This window comes from Podarcis muralis, chromosome 8 (assembly GCF_964188315.1).
Source record: "Podarcis muralis chromosome 8, rPodMur119.hap1.1, whole genome shotgun sequence".
Classification (NCBI taxonomy): Eukaryota; Metazoa; Chordata; class Lepidosauria; order Squamata; family Lacertidae; genus Podarcis; species Podarcis muralis.
The window spans coordinates 21,641,508-21,663,959 of NC_135662.1; the positions used below are offsets into that span (position 1 = coordinate 21,641,508).

The 22,452-nt window shown below is 39.2% G+C and overlaps 1 protein-coding gene across 2 annotated transcripts in view; it reads right to left on the reverse strand.

Annotated features, from left to right (window-relative positions):
- Nucleotides 1–22,452, reverse strand: part of ZFPM2 (zinc finger protein, FOG family member 2) — a 321,202-nt gene that overhangs the window by 255,935 nt on the left and 42,815 nt on the right. Inside the window, exon 2 of one of the 2 annotated variants that reach the window (XM_077932770.1) lies at nt 3,814–3,972. The exons of the other annotated variant lie outside the window; for it this stretch is intronic. Coding sequence (XP_077788896.1) covers nt 3,814–3,972 — 159 coding nt within the window. The remainder of the gene's footprint in view (nt 1–3,813; nt 3,973–22,452) is intronic. 2 annotated transcript variants of the gene reach the window in all.

Here is a 22,452-nt window from a genome sequence, read left to right on the forward strand (position 1 = left end):
GTGCTATTTTGTGTTGTGTGTGAACTTTTAGTTATTTGGTTGATTCTTCTTTGATATGCAGTGGAACCTGGGGCAAGGAGGTGCACTGAAAATCTAATACGGAGTTTGTGGGGAAAATGACCCAATGCACTTCAAGTGAATTTCCAAGGTCCCTTTAATAAAATTTTCAGTCCTTTCCAGAGCATTAAAAGAAAAAGAAGGGGGGCGGGGGACGGGACAATCCAGGAATGACTCTATAATACTCTCCATCCAGATAGGTTCTCTCAATACTTCAAAGTAGGCATTTTCTGTCACACCGCCCTCAGTTGGAAAGAGATTACTGGGTTTATGTACACTTTCATTCTTAGAAATATCCTTTCTAATTTCATTTGTAGCTGTGGCAGTGAAGGACAGTTTTACAGCTTCTTTTATGAATATTGCTATACATCATCTCTCACAAGGAGTGTGAAGATGTCAAAGACCATGTAGCCGTGTGTGTGTTTATGTGTGAAGATGCAACAGATGTCTTCAGTAAACCCAAGTTTTGGAAACAGATGACCAACCAAAACTCTAAACAAAAGCTTTACTGTTTGCTTCAGTTATGTACAAATCTGAAGTTCATATTTTGGGGTTTCTAATTGTTCAGAACAGCCAGAAGTCAGGAACATGACTTAAAAACTCATTTGTGCATGTGTGAAGCAATGATAGGTTCCTCTTTCATTTTCACCATTGTACCTTCCACAACCAGCAGGGCAAACCATTATAAGATTCCACAATCCATTCACATTAGCTGTGGAAACTATAAGGGGAAGCTTCATTTGGGCATACAATGAACAATAAATAGTTTCTTTAGATTGCAGCCTAAATGAATATGCATTAGGTAATAAACTGCCTAATCTATATGATATTGAGCTAACGGAAGTGCAGCCTCTGCCAATGAATGGCTTAGGTGATGCCATAACAGAGAATGCTCAGCTACTGAGTAATTGACAGAGTTTGTAGACCAGTTCTGTGAGGGAAAAGAAAGTTGTAAATTTGGCTAAGGACTGAGAAGATGTCTAGAATATAGGGAAACTAAGAGACAGAAGCTGAGAGGCAAGGAGGCTGAAGGACAGGTGTGGAGTATGTAATGAACTGAGATAGAAAAACCTGAAGGAAAAAGAGCTAGGAAATAACACTTAAAGAAATGTGTGGGGTGGGAGGGAGGACAGATAATTTGGGCACAAGGCGACTTTGAAACACTTTACAGAACTCAGTATCAGGAAGGACCTGTATGTTATTGGGGGAATGAATATGGAAGTGCTAGGGAGAGATAGGATGACTAAGAGGCATAGGAAAACAGACTGAAGAACAGACATCTCAGAAACCAACGGGTGGTGGTGGGAGACATGGACTCAAGAAAGGAAGACTCAAGGATAAAGCAGATTTGGAGTAAAACAAGAAAGAGGGCACAGAGGTAATTTAAGATGTGCACTAAAGGTAAAGAAAAAAGCAGGTATAAGAAGCTTAGAGGGCTGGAAATCATGGGCCAAGAAGCCAATCAGATGTGGCTTCTACTATAACTGTAATATTATGAAATATCAACCTTCTGAGAGCAAAGAGAGCCAAAAACACTGTGTGCAGAGTCAGAATTTTACATATCGATCTAGCTGCAGATTCTAGTTAAATTGTTACTAGCAGATGGAAATGAAACAGCTATTTTTCTGCAAGATCTTTACAAGATTCAGGAATCCTTTCTACCAGTGTATTTTCACTTTTTATTTATGTATTTGTTTATTTCACAAAATGTATATACCGTTTGCTTCTAATAAAACCTCTAAGTGGTTTAGAAGAAGGCTGCATTAGTATAACATTACCATTTTCTGATAACTGCCGCCAAGACTTTAAACAGTAGGCATAAAATAACATACGATACAGTGACTGGACAGTAACAAATATACCATTTTATATGGGCCAGACAATTCAACGAACTTAAAGTTTCTTTGCTCTTCGCTGCCTCAAGAAGCAATGGTCCAGCTTCAGCTTTTTAAACTGATATCTGTACAAGTCTTATGCCCATGCAGATCACCTGTCCACCCCTCCCTTCTTGGCATGCTGTGAGTGAAGGCTTCCTTGGGTTACCTGTTTCATCTTATGTCACCATAGTTTACTTTTATGTCCACACTGAAAAACTATGGTTCTGAACAAATCAGGGTTTGAAACTTGTTTTACATCCCCAAGAATGCATAGGCACAGGGCTTGTGCTTGTCTATGTTACATCTGAACTAGACCATTATTTCCTGGTTGAAATGTAAGCAGCTGGGACAAAGTAGAGTCAAATTATCATTAGAGGGGTAAGGCAATCCAATCATTATTATCTAGCTAATCAGCAGGACAAGTAAGAAAAAGTTCCAAAAGAGGGTCAGAACAGACTGACACAGCTCAAGTCCAGCATTAAAGTTAAAACCAATATAATTCATTTCATGTCATGCTTTAAGAAACCAAACACATTTTTGTCAACTCAGTTTTAGGGAGGGAAAGAGTTGACTATTGTGGACCCAAGCACAATAAACCATTGATATAGCAGAAGGAACTGAAGGAACTGAAGGGCAAAACCAACCACTCAATCAGGAGAATTTTTCATTTATTAAAGTTGTTTTAATTTATTTTTGTTATTCAGCTTGAACTTGTCTGAATAGGATAAAAAATGTTTCAAAGAAAGAAATAAGACAGATTCCTTTTGTGCTCCATGTCTGGAAAGTGAAGCTATAAAGCTGTTCAAGCTTTTTTTACTGTCCTCTTTCTTAATCTTTTTCAAGATAGCTCCTCTTCAACTACGGTTAAAGATGACTGGCTTTGAAAGTTGTTCTTGTTTAGTCGTTTAGTCGTGTCCGACTCTTCGTGACCCCATAGACCAGAGCACGCCAGGCACTCCTGTCTTCGCTTTGAAAGTATCCATAGTTAATGTTAGCCACACTTTATCAATCGAAATGTAACAAACCATGGTTGAGCAGAAGAGAAAGATTCCAAACTTCTCCTGCTGCACAGGAGGAAGAGACAGGAGTGTGAGAGCTCAAGGCTTGTTGCAGCTCATTTATGTTCATTTGCATCCTGCTAAATAGGTTTAGCATGGTATGCAAATCGGCCCAACCTGTCTTTTGCTCATGGCTTATCTTCGAAAAGTTACTGTGCATCATGGAGCCCATGCCATCAACTTAAAGGAATGTTTTATAATGTTGTAATCAACAGTTCATAGGAATCAAAGCCACAGGAACACAGCTAAAAAAGCATTGGACAAAATTATTTTGAAAATGCTCTGAGAAGATACTATTTTTAAAATATAATTTATTTTTGTTATTCACCTTGAACATGTTGCTACTAGTACCAAGATTTGTGATTTGATATGTAACATGTATTGCGATTTTTTGTTTCTTAAGTCAGAATATAGCGTGGCTACATCCACACCATACACTTAAAGCACTTATACCACTTTATTTAATTAATTCAAATGACATTTTGACTGCCAGAACCAGAATGAAATGCCTTTGAACCTAAACCAAATATGAACACATACCAGTTTTAATGTGTGCTGTAAAAGAAAAGCTCTTTGATCCTAAGTTCAGAATCAAACAAGGCAAAATGGTACAGCAGGATAAAATGCTTAAAACTTTGCATTGAGACTGTGCGTAAAAACAGTCTTTGTTAGTTTGAAGTAGCATTTGCTTAACAAACTGTTCAGCAAGAACTGGGTACATCTGATTATGTCAAAAGAGGAATTTTTTGTGTAAAATATTTGCAAGGGAGTCGATTCAATACAAATGATTGCTGACCCAAGGATTGCTTAATACTGATTACCTTTATTACAAAAGTATTCCACTTCTTCACAGCTCAGATTCCCAGGCTCAAATTCTGCAGAAAAGCTTCCCTCCAGAGGAAAGTCTTCTTTGGAGATAATGTCATTTCCCTCCGATAGACACTCTTCTTCTTCATCCTCAACAGCATCCTCAAGGGGGCCTTTAAAGAAACCAACAACATTGTACCAACATAATGTACAAGTAGTCACATAATAAAAGTGTAAAGTTGGACATCTGTACCTAAGGTTTCATAGAAGTAGATGATCACAGAAGTAGATGGTCTTCCATAGGTGGCTCTTCTTATTTAGCTTGGTCTTTAAAGTGTTCCTTACAGTGCACGCCTACTCAGCAGCAAGTCCAATTGACTTCATTGGGTCTCACTCCCAAGTACCTTTATAGGCATGCAACTTTAACCAACCTTATTTTTTCTAAGCTATATCAAATACAAACAACTGAAGTAAAATACAGTGGGCGCTCAGGTTGCAAACGTGATCTGTGCGGGATGCAAGTTTGCAACCCGCAGCGTTCGCAACCCACGCCTGCACGTCTGTGCACGTGTGGATTGCGATTTGGTGCTTCTGCGCATGCGCAAAGAGCAATTTAGTGCTTCTGCTCATGCGCGACTGCCAAAACCTGGAACTAACCAGTTCCGGTACTTCCAGGTTTCGGCAGTCCGCAACCCAAAAAACGCAACCTGAAGCGGACACAACATGAAGTATCATTGTATGAATGGCAGTCCTTATTTTCTGTGGTGGCTCCTCGTTTTTGGTATGCTAGCCTGGCACCTTCATTATATATATTTAGGGGCCAAGAGAGAACATTTCTCTTATCTCAGGCTTATGGCTAAATAAACAATATATGGCCTTTTAAACTGTGGGAGGGTATTGGATTTTTTGCTATTGTTTTAAGTATTTTTGTGTTTTGCCTGTGCTCCTTAGATGAAGGGTGTTATATAAATTAAACAAACAAACAAACAATAAATAGCAGGACCCTCACTGCCTTTCAGTGAAATAGGATTGCCCTCTAATCAAGGAATTCCATAGCTGTGGTGTCACCACTGAAAATATCCTGGGGGACCATTTTTCATGCTATGCCGACTAATGGAACCATGTCTCCCCCAGACTGCAGATTTTGTTTCAGAAGGTACTGATGAAGGTTTTTTTTTAACTACTCCAATCCTGAGTTATTAGTGATTTGTGCAGTAGTACTGATATCTTGTACTCACATCATACCTTAAGGCCAGAATCCAACACTTTGGGTATTTTGGACCCAAAGGCCAGTACATATACTTGGGTATGAACAATATCAATGGCGGGATGGGGTGGCAGGGATAAGTATACACCATCTGCTTTCATGTCAAAAATATACTTGTGAATTATCCTGTTTTATAGTACTATAAAGGTAAAGGGACCCCTGACCATTAGGTCCAGTCGTGACCGACTCTGGGGTTGCGGCGCTCATCTCGCTTTATTGGCCGAGGGAGCCGGCGTTTGTCCGCAGACAACTTCCGGGTCATGTGGCCAGCATGACTAAGCCGCTTCTGGTGAACCAGACCAGAGCATGGAAACACCGTTTACCTTCCCGCAGGAGCGGTACCTATTGATCTACTTGCACGTTGACATGCTTTCGAACTGCTAGGTTGGCAGGAGCAGGGACCGAACAACGGGAGCTCACCCCGTCACAGGGATTTGAACCGCCGACCTTCTGATCGGCAAGTCCTAGGCTCTGTGGTTTAACCCATAGCGCCACCTGTGTCCCTTGTTTTATAGTACTATATTACCTCTGTATTTAATAGCCAGCTAAGTATTTCTAGTATCAATGGTCTTATTTTATATTTGATAAGTAGATAGGGTACTTGAAATGAGAATCTCGGAATACTTTTGAAGACAGAGCTAAAGGTAAATAATTTTGTCAATCATGACTTTAGTTTCTAAAAACAATGATAATCAGAGCCTTCAACTTATACACACAAAAACATTTCAGGAAAGCAGACAGGCAAGACTTGAAAGAAGAAATACAACACATTCCTCAAAAGGAGGTGGAGAATGATAGAATGATATAATGGAATACCCCTCTTGTATCTGAGCCAACGGAATCTATTCTATTTGAAGGCTCCTTTTTCATTGTTATTTGCTACTACATAACAAGCATATATCTGTACATTTTAATAAAATAAACCACCAACCTGCTTACCCACATGGCAGTATGGATAATACACATTTACCCATAACTGGTCTACCCCATCACGGTATTACGCCAATGCCAAGGCATGAAAACAAAGAAACACTGAAACTGAGCTTGCACATTATTATTTTATATTCTAGAAAGGAATATGGTATATTTTAATGAAACTAAATTTACTATATAGTGACAAGTTGTAACCTTATATAGTGCACTTAGAGTGACATTTGCCCTCTACTTTGGGGATTCCTGTCAGTTATTCTGAGATCCCATTATTAGAATCACAAGCATTCCTAGAAATATACACCTCTGGAAGAGCTCTTTGAAGCAGACAGGATGAGGTCAAAAAAGTGTACTTCATCTCAGTCTCCAGAGGCAAACTGATAAATCAAATTCCAAGTCCTATCAACTTTCAGGTCTACCCAAATGCCAAGTGACTAGAACAATATCTTATGCTTTATCTATCTAAGCTTATATATATATACACCCATTCTGAAGTGAATGCTGGAAGCTGAATCCTCTTCTCTCTCTGAACAAAGTAGTCACAAAGTAAGTCCTAAAAAGAAGGGATTCCAATGATTATGATTATGATTATTTTGTAATGCTGACACACATCTCAAGCCCATGTTATTCAGAACAGACCTTTCCAGTGTTGAGGCTCAGCACGGGCTCGTTTTTACCAACTGACCATGAACCTAACATAACTGCAGTTTTGGCATTTGGTAGTATCTGGGACCTAACCAGGGTTCTTGCTGTCCACTATTTGAATTTAAAGAGCTAATAGAGGTTTGGTCAGGGAAACCCTGTAATACTCCCAATCACAAGCAGGATGGAACTCCAACTTTTAAACAGGTTCAAGGTTAAAACTATTTCTTTGCTACTTATTATGAAAAAAACTGTAAATCATTTTCTCAAGTCCTTTCTGAGTTTGCCTGACAGCAGTTAACAAGGATGGGGAGGATACAGAGGTGTTCCTGGACACAGCAAATCCACACAAACCTGATGTAATTGAGCTTAACAGCAAGGCAAAAGCTATTTTTTTCTGGCCAAGGAAAATGGGAGCTATTTAAAATGAACAAGTTCTTCCTGCAGCCACTCACTTTTAACATAAGTTGCATCAGGGGATCTGTAGGAAAGAAACATTTTTATTAATTTTTTCCTTATCTGAGAGAAGAATGTTGATTTTTTTCATTTACGTTCCTTGCCTGCAGGTAGCAGACCAGAGAATCATATAGTAGAAATTTTTTTCCTTTTGATTAATTTCATTCCATGTGTTATGTTATTTTTATATATAATTGATTTCAGGTTTTGCTCATAGCTGTACATCTTTTTTATATCTCTACCTACTGCCTTCGTTCAATCAAGAAAGTTGAAGGAAATTACCTGAATTTTGTTAAGTTTATTAAAAAAAGAGCTCTGTGAATATTTAAATTGAGTTTTGAAATGCTAATACAAGAAAGATATTAGAGAATTTTAATGGTGGGTTCCATTTGACCCACAGACTATTGAAGAAAGGGTCAAATTTTATTCAAATTATTTCTTTACAGTAAAAAATAATATATGAACCCTTTGATTTTATAAAAGTGGATTAACATTCATCCTTGCTCAATCTTTTGGCACTTTGGTACATGACAGAATTAACTGGGGTTGTGTATAAAGTTTTCAAAAGCCTTTAGATGTTTGAGTAGTTTAGAACTTTACTTTCAATAATATCTCTTCCACTTGTCTCTTTTGAATAATACTAAAAGATCTCAAATAAACTTCTATCTGCTGCTGTTTTTCCCCCTAGAGCCTGTGCCAGATGAAGCTAGGTTCACTCACAGAAAGCTATTGTAATGAAAAGAAACAGTATGTAAGAATTGTTCTGAAATACAGGTGTCAGGATGTGTTCTTCATTGGGTCACTTACAAATCCCTTATTCTATTTATGATTTGTGAAAATATTCATACTGGTGTACAAAAACAGACTTTGCAGGTAATATATTTGCAGGGAAAACATTTTGCGTGCTGGCTTGTTTGTTTTTCTTCCAAGAAACATGACTCAAATAGAGCAGAGCCAGACCAAGGAAAGCAAACATGGCACACTGCAGATATGTCTGGACTACAGCTTCCATCATTGTTGTCCACTGGCCATGCAGGCTGGAAGTTGTAGTCCAGCAACAACTGCAGGGCACTTTGTTTCCTATCTCTGACCCAGACACAGAGAGAAGTTAATTGTATGCTGGAGCAGGGGTGGCTAATATGTGGCCCTCCAGATGTTGCCGGACTACAACCTTCGTAATTATTGACTATTGGCCATGCTGCCTGTCCTACATACCCCCTGCTCAGAAAGGTAAACAGCCGATAGTTAATTCTTTATTGACAAAAGTACACACAGCTGCACCAGATACACACACAAACACTTACAGTGGTACCTTGGGTTAAGTACTTAATTCATTCTCGAGGTCCGTTCTTAACCTGAAATTGTTCTTAACCTGAAGCACCACTTTAGCTAATGGGGCCTCCCGCTGCCACCGCGCCACCGGAGCACAATTTCTGTTCTCATCCTGAAGCAAAGTTCTTAACCCGAGGTACTATTTCTCAGTTAGCGGAGTCCGTAACCTGAAGCATATGTAACCCGAGGTACCACTGTACTTCTAGCGTCTACTTAAGCTGGCATTAACTTTTCCAAGTTCATGCCTGGCGGAGCAGCTAAAGCAACATTGGAACCATGCCTCCATCCTCCAGACTTATGTACCCTTATTTGATGAAGTGTGCATGCACCACCTGAGGCTTCTCCTGCACGTCCTTCTTCAAATCTCTGGTTCTAGGAGACAGAGTGGCAAGGGAATGTGGGGGTTTGAATGCCCCACCGCTTGCGTGAACAGCCGTTTCCTCCGCTTCTGACATATCCTGTGCCCCCACCTCCTTTTCTGACTGCTCAGACCCTTCCCCTACCCACCTACCCCAAACTGCTGCCCCACGGGTGGCACCAAACTCCTTAAATCATGGGCCTCATGTCCTGGGCCAGCCTTCGACCCCCCCCTCCCCAACCTCTGTAAGACACTCGACCAAACCCCTAAATGTTAATTACAGGGGGCACGCTAACAATTAATTTTAATTTTTATATTTAAATCCTTGTTATATTCATATTGTCCCTTGTATTTCTGATATTTTTTATGATCTGTGATATTGTGTGTGTTGACGCTGGTCTGTGACCGTATTAATAAATTCATTCATTCATTCCTTCATTCATTCATTCATTCATTCATTCGTCAAAGCCCCACCAGTCCCTGTTATTGCTGGAGCCTGATGAGAGATGGAGTTCAGTTTTGGTGGGAGAAATTAACTGGTGGGAATTGTGGGGGCAGGGAAGGACATGGATGATTAAGAACCTTAAGATGCACAAGAAGGGAAGGATGAAGCAGAAAATGGATATGAGAAGAGAATACTGTAATGTAAAAGAAAAGCACTACAAGAGTGATTATAAAAATGTTGTGAATAAAATGGAAGTCCCAAAGAAAAGGAGAGGTAAGATGAACTAAGCAGAAAAGGGAGAGTCAGCATTTACTTGAAAAAGTGGGAAGTCTATCTGTCTATCTATCTATCTGTCTATCTATCATCTATCTATCTATCATCTGTTTAAAAAATCGTGAAAGGAAGCTAATCCATGTTAAGAAATATTGTTTGTTAACCTTTACATATTCCCTTTGGCTATTTTAGAAAAGTAATACTAAGTTTTTCAAGAGGCTTTCAATTGATACATGGTCAGGGAAAAAGTAAAAAAATGATCCATTTATCAACAAGCAATATACATTATAAGTACTAGTATTATGAACTAGTATTATGTAGTCATCTCCCATTCCAACCTGTTACAGGAATAAAAATAGGATGCACATAAGAACTTTGAAGCCCCTAATGATGTTGCTCAAGAGAATTTACTGGCCAGCATATGTGCAACAAGCACATTCAAGATCCAAGAAAATGAAAGCTGATTGGGGTAGGACATGGAGGGAGCTTGCCCTTCTCAGGAAGATGTCAAATCTGAGCCCCTCTGCAATACCACTTTGGAACTGGTGCAGTTAAAAAAAAAAGAGGGGGGGGGGAATACCACCCTTCTGTCTTGATGGGCAGATTAGTAAAGCACTGCCACTCCTGCCTTCCTGGCCCCCTTGCAGAATTGCTTTCAAAGCCTTTAAACACACTCTTCACACTTAGATAACAAGGTTTGTTTACAAACATGTTGCAAAGCAATTAAAAAAATGCTATACCAACAACACCTAGTTACATTCTGAGTAATTTCCAAGTATTTTATCCATGCATATTTTGCTCATCATACATTTGCACTGAATTCTTGACTCCACGCATACTTAAGATCATGTTATTGTTTACATGGCAATCTAACCTGAGATGAAATTTTCCTATCATAAAAGCTCCAATTAACCATGGGCTCTTTTCTTTGCTCTCAATCTGCATCAGTCACTGTGATTAACCCCTCGAAGACACAAACAAATCAGCGACCAAAACAAGCCTGTCGTTTTTTATAGAAAAAAAATTAAGACAAGTGATTACATAGATCCAACAAAAGAGGCATATAGTTGTCTGCAATGTAAATAATTTGACTTTTAAAGTCTACTAGTCAGACAACTTACTATTGACACTGTATATTATAATATTGCACTGGGAATGATGCTTTTTAACGTGTCCATAAATGGTCTGAAGTCAGGGATAAGCTGTGAAGTGGCCAGGTTTGCTATTTACATCAAATTATTCATGGTAGAAAAAACAAAACAAAAAGAGATTACAAAGAGCTTCAAAAGATGGGATATAAATGGGTGAACAGGCAATCAAATGGCAAATGTACTGCATTATAGACATCAAATGGCAAATGTACTTCATTATAGACATCAAATGGCAAATGTACTGCATTATAGACATTTGGGCAAAAACAAAAACCCTAGATAAAGTCTGAACTCACAGTGACAAGTCAGGAAAGAGATCTCAAAATCATGATGGACAGCTCCACTACGAAGATGTTGATCAAGTATGCAGTAGTTATGAAAAAAGTATGCCAGGGATCATTAGGAAAGGGATCAAAAACTGCTAGTGTTGTTGTGCCTACCTGTGGTGCAATCATACCTGGAATACTATGTACAGTTCTGCCTGCTGCAGGTGAGAGTCAAACTAAATATTACATTAGCTAGGTAGCTGTACCCTTTAAGTGCCTTCCACATAAAGGCACTGCTCTGTAGATAACACATTGCAGTTTGACCCTAAAAAAGGATACTGTTGAGCTGGAAAAGGTGCAGAAAAGAGCAACTAAAATTATTAAGGGGCTGGAAATCAATGCTATTAACCTGAGTAAGTATGTAGTGACAGGCACTTTGCTAGTATATATTGACATATGGGGACCCATGAAAAATGTTAACAGAAGAGGGAGGGAGAAAAGGGTTGGGTCAAATATATTATCCGTACACACACACCTCACTCAATGAAGCAAGTTCTAGAGACTGAAACCACTTCCGCCACCCTGTGTTCCAGATGAAGTAGGGAATAGTTTCCACTATAAGTAGCAATGCCCTTTTTATTGTACACATAAAGTCATAACTATTTTGTTTACTATTTATAGGACTCAGGAGTCAAAAACATCTTTACAAATCTGTTTACTTAATCTGGTAGGCATCACAAAAAAATTGTATTGGAAGTTCACTATAATGTTTTTGCTCAGTTTTGCTTTGTATCACATCAAATAACTTTCCTATCCTGCCTGTTTATATTCCTCATATATTTACAGACAACTTATTGTATTCCCTTTAATAGCTAATTTATCAAATTGCACACTTCAGTGACTATCTCATCTGTCCTCAATAGTCAATTACAGAAGCTTTTCAATCTTTTTGTTGTTCTACACTCGAAATTTTTTCGAATTCCTTAGTGCTGATGTGCTTCCTTTATTCAGATTTATTTATTTTATTTTAGATGTATTCTTGGCAAAGAATTTCTCTCCATCCTGTGTTGCAATCATTTTAACAATTGTTTATACGTACACACTTATTTTACAATTATAGTCCAAGAGTGTAAAGCAACAAACAGAACTGCTACTGGAATTCTGTGTATCTTAGCAGAGAACATGTACCAATAATGTTTTTTTTGCGTTGCACCCCACTGCTGCAATCCGTTCTGGTTTCCTGAAACTCAATCCACAGGTGGAGGTGCTCCACCTGGAATCATTTCAATGACTCCATTCTCTCTATACTTTTCCTTTGTGTATACATATCTACCGTACTTGTATGCGGAAGCCATAGCTCAATATGCTTCGTGGTCCAAGGTTCAATCCTTAATATCCTAAGAGGATCAGGTAGTAGGTGTCCCAAAATACTCCCGTCTGAGACCCTAAAGAGCCATTGTCAGTCAGAACAAATAATACTGGGAAAGATGGAGAAATAGACAGATTTTGTATAAGACAAGTTTTTGCAGTATATTTATAGAGTGCCACCTATGTGCACAAGGGTTGTGTGTCTGCATTTCAGAGGATAAAATGAGCTTGACAAGTGCACAATATGTTAGTACCTCAAAGCAGTGTGCAGAATAAAAAGAGGTTCACAATTTTGCAAATGGAAAAAGAAACCCTATGGAAAACCATCTAGGAGGCAAATTAGTAATTGACCGAAGCATTACCCATTGTAAGTGTGTAAGAAAGCCAACACCATCCTGGAGAGCTGTTAAAACACTGACATTTTTTAAGACTGCTCTTAATAGGATAGAAGGGAGTTAAAATTAAAGTGTAAAATATTATAATAATATATTATAGTAGTAATAATAATGGTCAGCCATTGTTAGTAATACAGACGAAACATAAAAAATGGCTTGCAGCCCTGCTTGTCACAGGCAATATAACATGATTGTCCCATACAGTAATAGAAATTCTTTTGAAAATAATTAGATTTCCAAGATGGACATTTTTATAGAAGTGACATTGCTATTAAAAAAAATGAGCGTAAAACTCTATAGACCGCGATATTACAAAATGTCACCATGCATTATAATAACATGTGGGTACAACTGCAAGGATATATGGAAAACGGAAGGATGTTGGTTGGGGAACAGAGTTATACTACAAGAGATACAAGGGATACGAATCTGAAGACATAAGAAATGCAATAGTAATATCTGGAAGGTCTGCATACACTCCTGAAAGTCATCTTTATTGTCTTTTTTTTCTCCTTTACAAATATTCCATTCCTACCCCCTCTTACTCTTTTATCATTGGTGGCACACGAGCCATTAAATGCAAGTTTAGTATTTTCTCTTACATAATGTATGATTTCTTTGTTAAATTAAACTGAGCATCAATATTTACAGATTACTATCAGTAAAAATAGCACAAGAAATTGTAATAATGTCACTAGCATAATACTTAATTGCTGTGTAATTATTTAGGACAAGATCGTTCGAATATTTCCTTTAAAGTATCTGTGCATGTTCCCGCTTGATGTCCCAGCAAAGGAACACTCGAGAAAGGATTTATTCTCATCATCAGAATCCAGACTTCGGTGGAAAAATTAGTAAATAGCTATTCTGTTGCCAAACCATACACTCAGATGTTCTTCCAGCTTCTGCTGGCATGCAATGTGGATTTTTAGGGTGCAATTCAAGATAGTTTTGACTTTACTGGATACTTATCCCCAACTCCCAATCCCGGTAAAAAAAAACAAACCCCAAAACAGCCTTCATAGATGTGTTTGCTTTGCTGTTTGTGAGCCCAAAGTTTCAAAAGTCTGGATCAGGCAACAAGGACAGAGCTCCTACTCACCTTTCTCTGGCTTCTAAGAGACTCCTGGTTCCTGTATGCACACAAATGTTTAACAAAACAAATGTGTGCCTATGGGAACATGTGTACATGTTTCCAGGTAAATAAATATTACAAATTAAGAGCTAATATTCAGGGGATTTCTCATCACAAATTGGAGCCTGAGGAAAGGTCACCAATTTGGACTGACAGAAATCATATAACTGGCTGCAGTGAAAAAGGTTTTAAACAATGGCTAACTTCAGTATGCTCCATATACGGTAGCTCTTTTCATTAAAAGGTAAAGGTACCCCTGCCCGTACGGGCCAGTCTTGACAGACTCTAGGGTTGTGCGCTCATCTCACTCTATAGGCCAGGAGCCAGCGCTATCCGCAGACACTTCCGGGTCACGTGGCCAGTGTGACGAAGCTGCTCTGGCGAACCGGCACCAGAGCAGCACACGGAAACGCCATTTACCTTCCCGCTATAAAGCGGTACCTATTTATCTACTTGCACTTAAGGGTGCTTTCGAACTGCTAGGTGGGCAGGAGCTGGGACCGAACGGCGGGAGCTCACCCCACCACGGGGATTCGAACCGCCGACCATGCGATCGGCAATTCCTAGGCGCTGAGGTTTTACCCACAGCGCCACCCGCGTCCCTACGCTCTTTTCATTAGATGTACGCATATACCATCTGAAAGCCTCTCAAAACGGCTTTGAGTATTCTTAGGCATCTAGTTACTTTTGCTTGCATCTTTTGAAAACAGTAAGGCAAGGAGAAGGAAGAAAATACCACTTTCTGGATGGTGACATAGAGGAGCATTGCCCCACCAACCACATTAGCTGTGGGAGACATGAGACAGAAGTAGAGGCAGGAGGAAACTGACGTAAACACCACTCAGGTTCACAGCTGCTGATTGACTGAGTATTCAGAGTGGGCTGGAGGAAGACTACAAGGATGACAGTGGATCTTTGAAGAGAGCTATTGAAACTTCCAAGGAATAACAAAAACTCTGATCCTAGTTGGAGCATTACCAAGCATGTCAAGCATCTGTTTCAATTCTAGCCAGAAAGAAGACAGGAACTTGAGAAAGGTTTAAGGATTAATGTCCATCCAAACCCTTTGAAATGCAATAAAAAAACTAAAGTGGTGCTAATATAGGTGTTAGGAAATGCATGTGTTGTTTACATTGAAAAATATATCTTTCAGAAACCAGAAAAGCTTAATACAGCCCTCATACTTTACGCCAAAAAAAAAAAAAATAGGAAACACAAATGAAAAAGGATTTTCTTTTGGTCTTTCTTCATGGTGAAGTAGTACCTAGCAGAAAACTTAAAAGTAGAACTTAAACTAGTGTCTTCCTAGGCCATCCAAAAGGGAATATGGACCTTTGGTGATTTTCAAATATCAGAGCAAGTTTATATGCAGCCATGCTACCGGTGGCTTTCCATGAGCTGGAGCACAGATGAAGGAATTCATGCAAAGAGTCACCTCATCCCTGGAAAGCATTAGGTTGCTTGTTAATAACACTTTCTTTGATATTCTCTTTAATTGCACATTTGCTGGACCTTATTGGATACCCAGCAAGGCAGTGCTGGGTGCTGCTCACAGACAGGGTACTGTCTTCTGGGTATGTGAGGGTGTACTTAAAGTATACAGAAAAATAGTAGTTTTGGGGAACTGTCCCTGATACCACACACAGGTGAGAAGCATAGTTCACCTTCCATGCTATACTACTCAGGTTTGGGGCTGACTGACAGCTTCTTGTGCAATCAGCCTCAAAAGCTACCACCCTGGAAAGCTATCCCACAGTGCTGCTACCTTACTACACCAATATGCCAACACAAACCTACACTAGAAATAGTAGAGATAGTGTTATTTTTTAAGCCTGGTGATGCTGTATCAATTAATATGGGTGGCTCTTCCATCCTCCTCACCTCTCCCCTCCAAAGAAAAAATGGTTTTGTATTTTCTGTGGATAGCAGCAATATGGTTTCAAAATGGATGGGGGACCTTGTGATGAGATTCCAGCATTGCAGGGGGTTGGACTAGCTGACCTCAGAGCAACCTCCAACTCTACAATTCCATGATTCAGGGATGGGCGTGTCTGTGATAAGAACTCTGCACACTCTTGTATTTCATTATTACTTGGTTTAGAAAATACAAATTACTGTATTTGCCTTAAGGTTTTGTTGTGCAGCCAGCACATTTGGATGTGGTGTTTTGGGTTCATACAGTGCCTACCCTTCAGTGGCTCAAGCAACTGGATAATCTACAGGCAGATCGGAGCATTTTGTGTTGATATTTTAGTATTGTTGTTATGGCTTATAGCCAAACAAATAAGTGCTTAGGATAAAAGACAACATTTGCAACAACCACTATATTACCATGCTCGTCTATTGCACAGAACTAATCTGGCAATGACTCAGCAACTGGAACCCTAAAGGCTTTTTCATCCACAATAGGACAGCTACACTGGCATTATCCAACACATATATTAAGAAGCAACCTTTTAGAGAGAAATTACAGCTGACGAGAAGCACAGCAGCACAGCCATATCCCACAAGCACATGATGTTGAAATTACACTCTTGTGTGCCACTGATTTATAGTCCAAAGGGGGTAATATCAGATGTCGATATGGCATGTACCCATTGGGAGCATGGATGGTAGATGTGAACAGTGGGATGGGGCAGTAATAAGCCAGTTTTAAGCATAGTCTGTGAAGGGAGGTAGCCATGGAGCAATATCCAGATGGTTTCATCTGGTCTAGACAGACCACAAGTGACATGAGTATATAAAGGCAGACAAGGTAATCAACATTTCAACTCTGTGAACTGTGCATTCTATTCCATTCTAATTAGGATTGACCTACAAATCTACTAAATCACACCATCTGAACTATCAATGTTTTTGTTTTGACCTGAAAATGGAGCATAGTGGACTACAGTCCTGATGTATATTCAAGATTCTGGCAGTAATGCACCCAACCACCTACTCATTGAATCTTTGTCCATCCCTGGCTTATTAAAGATAGTCAAAGTGGTGTGACTGAAAGGGTCATAGGTGTGGTAAACATATATTGGCATGGGTGGTTGCCTGCTGCCCATAAAATGGAGACCGTGTGCAAACTTTTAAAAAGCCCACCCAATACCCGATGGCATGTAACAACTCGTGACTAGTTGTCAACACCCCTTTACTGGCATCAACGGTGGAGAGGGTGATTGTGGTGCAAATGCAAGTATTCCTGGATAAGACTTATTAACTAGATCCACTACAATCTAGGTTCAAATCAGGGGTTGATTGCCCTGATATATGAATTTTATCGTGATACAGGGTGTGTGTGACCCTGCAGGTTCTGCTTGATCTCAGTAGCTTTTGATACTATTAACGATAGTGTTCTCTTGCACTGGCTCAGTGGGATGGGTATTGGAGGCACAGTATTACAGATGTTCCATTCTTACCTTCAGAGTCATGCTCAGCAGCACTGAGTGAGTGCTTCTTGCTCCCTCAACGCTTGTGCTATGGAACTCAGCAAAGTACTATCCTCTCTCAAGTGCTACTTTACATCTATATGAAATGGCTGCAGAGGTTATTAGTTTTGCGGCAAGGTGTCATCAGTACACTGATGACACACAGGTCTATTTATCCATTGCAAGTGAATCAAAAGAGGCTGTGAAAGCTCTGGAATGGTGTCTGAATGAAGTAGTGGATTGGATGAGGGCTAGTAAACTGTGCCTGAATCCTGAGAAGACGGAGGTTATTTGGGTGGGTGATTCCTATGCCTGGGAAACTGGGAAGCTACCTGTTTTGGACAGGGTCATACTCCCTCTGAAGAAGATATACAGCTTGGAATAACTCCTAGATACATCTATCTCTCTCCGTCAAGTGTCTTCTGTGGCAAGGAGTGCTTTTGACCCGCTTGATCTAGTTTGCCAGCTACAGCTGTTCTAGGTATATTCTGACAGCTGTAGACCACGAATTGGTAACCTAAACGCCACGTTTAATACTGTATATGGGGCTGCCCTTGGCCCTGGTCAGAAGCTCCAGGTGATGCAGAATGCAGTGGCTGGTCTACTGATGTGGGTACATACTGTCCAACATGTGACACCAGTTTTAAAACATCTGCACTGGCTGCCCATCTATTACCAAGCCAGGGTCAAGGTAATTGTATTAATTGACAAAGCCCACAATAACTTCGATCCAAGGGTATCCTGAGGACTGGAAGAACATTTATCTCCCAGCTTGATCACTGTGATCACCTGTAGGAGCATTGCTGGTTATCCCCCAAGTTTGTGAGGCTCCCAAGTTGGGAGCAGCTCTGAAACGGATAAAAAAGCTTTACAGAGAATAATTAAAATTGCCCAGAATGTTATTGGGCTCCAACTACCAACCCTGGATGAGATCTTCACGTCTCGCACTTTGAAGAAGTCACACAATATCCTGAGAGATCCCACCCATCCTGCTCACAACTTCTTTGAACTGTTGCCTTCGGGCAGAAGATATAGGACAATGAAAACACGAACCACACGCCTTCTGAATAGTTTCTATCCAAGAGCTCTGATTGCACTAAATAATGATCTCAGGGCCAGTTGCAAGGAATAGCAAGCAGGGAGTAGGAAGGAATGAGATAGGTTTTAGGTTATGTTATGCCTTTAATAGGTAATGTTATATTCTGGATTATGTTATGTTTTTATAGATTATGTCTGAATAGGATGAGAGTGTTGGAGATACGTGCAAATGTGTATGTGAACCCGGTCTTTGGGTGGGTGTTTGATTTTCGTTGTTGTGTATACTGTGTATATACGGACAATGACAATAAATTTATCTATCTATCTATCTATCTATGATAGCAACAAGAAACCAACCAGCCCAGTCCTGTAGAAAGTTCTGCCAGCAGAGATTCAGCAGGTGCCTTCTGTTTTAATTTTTAAATGCCTGCAGAAACCTTATGCAGACAATTAAGAAAACATATCAGTAATAGTTGATTATCTCTGATGTTAAATTAAGTTTGTTTATGAATATTGTTTTTGTAAATCACTCTGATATTTATGTAACATAGAGGTATATAAATATTTTTATTATAATTATTGTAAAATTATTGTAAAATTATTTAACATTTTAAAGAAGCAAAATCTAGATGTTAACAAAATGCTAACAGACACTGAACTTTGAAAACATAACTAGTCCAAGTACTGTACAGTACTGCATAGCTACTGCAGTATATCCAAGTAGAGAGAGCATATAGTTCAGCAATTCTAAGATCATCTGGCTTATCCTGATATTCAAACAGGAATGTGCCAGGGCTGCCAGAGAGGATCCCAGCCACTCAAGATACTGTAGCCACCAAAATAGAAACATTCTTTCAGGAAGACCAGCAGCTATCACCTTTTTAATCCAATATGTAGCTTGCCTATCATGGTTCAGTAATTAACAACCACTTCTTGTGTTTTTGTCCTCACCTTGAATATCATCTCTGAATCATACAAATATTCTAAATGTATTTAAAGTCTTTCTTGTTAACAGGGTACCTGTCAATGAAAGCATTATACAGTGGTAACATGATGGTATATATGTCAACCCACAAAGAAAATAAACTTGATTGGTTGGTTGGTTGGTTGGTTGGTTGTTGTTGTTGTTTTTAACAAAGGACCATCACAAAAAAACAAATGAAAGATACTGCATTCAATTAGCACAAAGATGAAACACACAGAAGCAAAGTGCAGTTATTCCAGGTTTGATAAAAATCGATTTAGTGACCAAAAATGGATTCCTTTATTTAAAAGACAGGACTTCTCAGCTTAAGAATGGTAAATGACACAATGTCATCTACCGTATTCATTACTGTGGGCTTAGTTGCTAGTCACATATTCTCATTTGCAAGTAATTACAGGTACTAGGATCCAAGTAAAGCTATCCTGTATCTCACAAGGATCATCTATTGAGCCCATACGGATGAATGATCTTGTACTCCTCTTGTATATTCCTCCAGTTCTACCTGAACATGAACTCTGCAATGTCTTCAGTTTCAATCTTATGAATATTTGTGACTACCAACTAAGGGTTGTTGTAAATGTCTTCACAGGGTGCACAATTGGAGAGAGGAGGGTAGCATTTTGTATTTTGGGGGCTGGTGCTGCAAATAATCCAGCTGATTCAGGTAGTCCAAGGGAAGTTGTTTACCTTAGTTGGGAAGCAGGGTGAGCAGCCTCCTATTCCTGCAGCTTGTGTGTGTGGTATACTTCTCAAATATGCAAGAGCAAAAGCTCTGCTGCTAGCCACCATTTCCCAGCCCCAGAAAGACATTTACATAGAGTACATTTCTAATGCTGTACTTGAGATGTATTATGATGATTTATGAATAAAGCATCTGACTGGGAGAAGGTATATGGTGACTGCCAGGCAGGCAGGCAGGCAGGCAGGCAGGCAGGCAGGCAGGCAGGCAGGCAGGCAGGAAGCTACACTCGCACGCACATACTCTTAAGAATGTTGCTGGCTGGCAAAGTTCACAGACACACACATACACACAAGGAAAGGAGGAAATAAAGCTGTTGTTAACTTGTAAAGCTACATTATTTAAGTAGACAACCTACTCCCCACCCCATTCCAACAAATTGAGCTTTAGTAGGGATGATTTCCATGGTTTTTTTGATGTTGTACATTGCGGAATCAGTTTCAAAGCCAAATCACTATCTTCTTCAGGTGATGTCATATTTCTTCCCCCCTGAATCAGTTCAATTAATTTCACCTCCAAAAATGAGGGTGCTACAGGGGAGGGTCAGATTTCTCCCACCTCAATTTGTAATAGAGGAGAAACGATTCAGTACCAACCAAACAGCATCCCAGAAGTAAAACAAAAACAAAAAGCCCTTTCTCCAGAAACTTCCAACCCTTGTTTTTGGAAAGTTTTGGACACTTAGCATTCAATAAAGTTATATGCTTTGTACCCTCGGATGAGAGCAAAACAAAAATATAATTCTTTATTACATAAGTAAACATGATTCTGCACAGTAAATGGCACGTAGTTCCAAGACCATAGGTTATAGATTCTGCTCCTATATACAGGCTTTATTTAGCTTAGATCATTATAGCTGTAGTCTGGGGTGCACCTTGGTAATATGGTGCCCTTTGTGAGGCCAAAATTTGATGCCCCCACACCTAGCCCTTGTGTGCAGGGGAACTGCTTTTACTGCCCTAAACCTGCTGGTTGTTCCAAAAGTACATGGACATTGGAATAGCACTTCAGAGTTATCAAAACAAACAGGCTATTATACATTTCTCTGATCTTCTCACAATAATTCCCTAACAGTGTAACTAAGAACATAAATGTGCAACTATTTTCACTGCCTTAATTTGCATCTTCTCCCTTTTGCTTATTTTCTATTTCCTTCTCTTTAGCTGAATGTGATCCACTGCTTTTTAATTCTTTAATTTTACAAATAATAATGGTATGCTGTGCAAATTAATTGTGTTGGGTATTGCACACACACACACACACCCTGAAGAATTTCAATATCTAATGCATGGAAATAAATTTTCATACAAAAATATATCAACACATCCCAAACATCTTTAAAACACTGATATTCTTAGTGTTTTTAAACCAGTAACAGTTGACTGTACCCCACCATCTACACACAATGTAGGGCACTTAAGATGAAGGATAGATTTTACTTCCTTGCCAGAAATATGGAACATTTGGCTCAGTTTAGGCAGTAATATCACAAATTATCCACAGTGCGCACCGATCACTAACCTGACCCTTCTTTCAGATTTTTATTAGAAGCAGAGTAATTGATCCTGACAGAAGGAGGAAGGAATTCTCACAACCATTAAAAAAATTCCTACCAACAATAGGGATGAATTTTATTTTTAATAGATTATGTAACCTTTCAGCATGGCAGACTAACTTTTACAACAATACTAAATAAAAATGTTTAATATCACTTAACTATAACAAATGGATTTGCAATACTTAATCATTCAGGTATATATACTAAAAGACAAATGTTCCATTAAACCATCTTCCTTTTCACCCACCACCCACCTCCCGGCTTCATATTTGGAATATAGCATGCTTAATGTCCTTGAATGTCTAGGAAATGTGTGTTAAATGTGGGGTTTGCAATGCAAGTGGCATTAATTAATTTTTAATTATGCCTTAAAGTACTATTGATTGTATTTTCAACAACAGGCAGTAATATTTAAGTTCAGATTCATGCTGAAATATAAAACTCATTCTTCTAATATTCAGGCAAACAGGAAGGACATGAGAACATTGTTTTTAATTGAAGGATTAAAATCATTTACATTTTAAAAAGCGGATGTTTAAAGAACTTGTGTCAATTTTAACATTTATACACCTTTTATCAAGTTGTACTGTCAAGTCTTTCCACTTCCCAAAATAGATGTGGTCCATATTATTTAAATATATGCGTACATTTGTGTGTGTGCGGCAATGTGTTATAGTTACATTTTCCAAAATGTATTTGTAGTTGTTTTAAAAATAGGGCGGGCTTTCTAGGCCCCTTGACCCTACTCCCCAATCAAAAAACTGTCCCTAAACTTTACACAGCCTCCACCATCCTGGCTTCTACAGTGACACCATCCTGGCTTCTACAGTGACAATAAAACATAACGGTAGCACAGATTTTTGCTGAACTTCTGGTTCTAGCTCAGGGGCAATTTTCTT